Source organism: Gadus morhua, chromosome 13 (assembly GCF_902167405.1).
Source record: "Gadus morhua chromosome 13, gadMor3.0, whole genome shotgun sequence".
Taxonomy (NCBI): Eukaryota; Metazoa; Chordata; class Actinopteri; order Gadiformes; family Gadidae; genus Gadus; species Gadus morhua.
The window spans coordinates 2823815-2826314 of record NC_044060.1 but is presented as its reverse complement, the minus strand read 5'-3'; the positions used below and the strand labels follow the sequence as shown (position 1 = coordinate 2826314).

The following is a 2500-nucleotide window of genomic DNA, read 5'->3' as shown; positions in this document are numbered from 1 at the left end:
GTGTCTGTGTAGTGCTAGTTGATAGTTGTGCGCAAGATGAGAAGAAGTGTGGTAGAAGTGTGAGAAGCTAAGATGAGCCATGGGGCTGGGTCTATTTAGAATACCAGAAGAGGGAGATGGAGTTTATATGAGAACGCCACGATGATATTAATATCAGTGGCAAAGGTGTGGTATAAGAACCGTGGAAACTCACTGGGCCGTAGGCTAACAGGTTCAGGATTAGCATCAAGCCCAATCCAAAACATGAGGCCCAACCATCTTGTCCCGCTGGTACAGTCGTAACACTATGCTGGAAGGACACATTAAGCTAGCCAGTAGTTCAATGTACAGTAATCACTGCTTGGTTCTCACTAGGCTTAAAACTCAGGCCTCCGACCTCTGACCTTCACGTATTTATAGAATGCAGTTATGCTTCAGGCCCGGGCTACAACAATTTGTAAAGTTTGTGGCTGTCAACACCCTAAATGTTTTGACAAACCAAATAGTGCAAAGAAGTGTCTGTTTGCTACCCAATGTGCTATTTTGATCGTTGACACACGCTTTGTCTGCCTAAATGAGTCCTTACTGTTCATCCAAAAATAAATTGTTAAAGCGATAACATCTTTGTTCATTTCTTTGCGTGACCCTCCGACAGTATTTTGAGCCCAGTTGGGCCCCCGGGCCACAGATTGAGAACCCATGGTCTCATTAAAGCCCACAGTGGAAGGCCTTGCATCACTCTCCCCTGTCTCTCCACAGACGCGCCCGTCGAGGGCCGCCTGGGGCCCAACACGGTGGTCCTGGACCACACCAGCGGCTTCGAGGGCCTCCTGTTTGTGGACGACGACCTGCTGGGGGTGAGATGATTGGGTGTTTGTGGGGGTGTCCTCGGATTAGGCTGATGGTCTAATCTGATCGTCAGGCCGGACCCATTGTCGTCTGATCTTCGAATCATATGTGATATATATTTTTTATATATATTCAGCTCAATGATACTACATTGTGACTTCTGTGTTTAAATGCTTGAAATAATCAATTTGTGTATCAGTGTCTACAGACAGCTTTCTATAGACAAAGGGACTAAAGGACTGCCTCTACAAACCAATTAACTTTTCACAACATGGTGATGATAGTGTGCCTGCTGTTCGTGTCATTTCCGTTCAAATCGAGAGAAGAATATAGGATACTTTTAGAGAATGATTTCCCCGAGTGCGATGGTTTGATATGACAGCTGCTTTTGAAACAGTTTGCATTTAAATTTTTTTTATCATCTTTAATGGCTTCGAAACGCTGCCAAACTTTTAAAGGTCTTTTTCCTGTCATTGTGGTTCCTAGAATGTGCTCTACTTTGAAAGAGAAAAATGATTGAATAGTGCCCCTGGCATTACGCAGAGGGGTTATCAAACAACGACGGGGAACTTTATTGAAAGCTAAACATTACATTGCACAAATTGCACACAGAAGCCTGAGTCAGTCCCACAGCCCCACAGCAAAGAACATTTGATAACTTTGAGTCCTTTTCTTCTGGAAGACAAGCAGTGCCGAGGTATCACTCATTTAGCACCCCCATCCTCCCAATGGTACGGCCCAATGTCGCGTGCTCACAATCGTCCACCTCCATGATTTGACTTTTCAAGAGGAGGTCTCAATGTCCTTCTAAATTATTGTTGCTCAGAGATGATGTTGGACAGCTGGATGAGAGAATCATTTTAGTTTTCTATTGATTTCAGGTCATCGGCCACAGCAACTTCAGCTCCATCAGAGCGACTACATGTGTATATAAAGGTAAATGTGTTTGTTTAATCCTTAAATATTTCTCAATATCTATAAAAAGTCCATATTAAATAATATATTTTATTGCAATGTGTTGCAAGGTATTTCAATGTATTACAAGGAACTGGTTTTGTCTGGATCCATTGTCATCAAGTCTCCCTGGAGCTCTTCCAGAAGATTCCCTGGTGTCTGAACTGCATGTGATCTGAGCCTTGTGGCCGACACTGTATCCTGTACTGTGTCTTCATATCCTCCTTGGGGAGGGCCCGGTCCCATGGGCCATGGTCCCCATAGATTTACTGACTAGACATGGCCTGAGCTGCGCCGTTCTGTGGGACGTTTGCGTCAATGCCGCCTCCATCCTCCGTGGGGAAACCATGCACCTGCATGATTGAACGTCTGGTAGGGCAGGTGTGCCTTCCCAGTCAAAATCAATCTAAAGCGCCTTCTTTTTAAGCAATCTTCGAGCGGTTGGGTTTCTTCCCTGCGGCAAGATGGCGGCATTGTTGATGCTTAGCAGCCGAATGCGATATCGAGTCAGAATATATATCCATGATGTTATATCTATGCAGCCGTCTTCTAAATGCTTGCTTGGTGTGGGAACCCAATGCGGAATTTCACACTCATTGCCCCCACCCAGCTCACGTCTTTCTAAGGGGTGTCACTGTCTACGGGCAGGCTGCGGGCATTTGAACTGAGAACTGTGTGCTCATTGTGTCTGCAGGGAAATGGGTCTACGAGGTGTTGA

At 45.3% G+C, this 2500-nt stretch overlaps 1 protein-coding gene across 5 annotated transcripts in view; it reads left to right on the top strand.

The window, feature by feature from the left end:
• rnf123 (ring finger protein 123) overlaps positions 1–2500 on the top strand; it is a 137872-nt gene that overhangs the window by 6283 nt on the left and 129089 nt on the right. For all 5 annotated transcript variants that reach the window (XM_030375412.1, XM_030375413.1, XM_030375410.1 and 2 more), the window contains exons 5-7: positions 739–836; positions 1710–1764; positions 2477–2500. The exon at positions 2477–2500 is cut by the window's right edge and continues 62 nt beyond it. In XM_030375412.1, the coding sequence (XP_030231272.1) occupies positions 739–836; positions 1710–1764; positions 2477–2500 (177 nt within the window). The remainder of the gene's footprint in view (positions 1–738; positions 837–1709; positions 1765–2476) is intronic.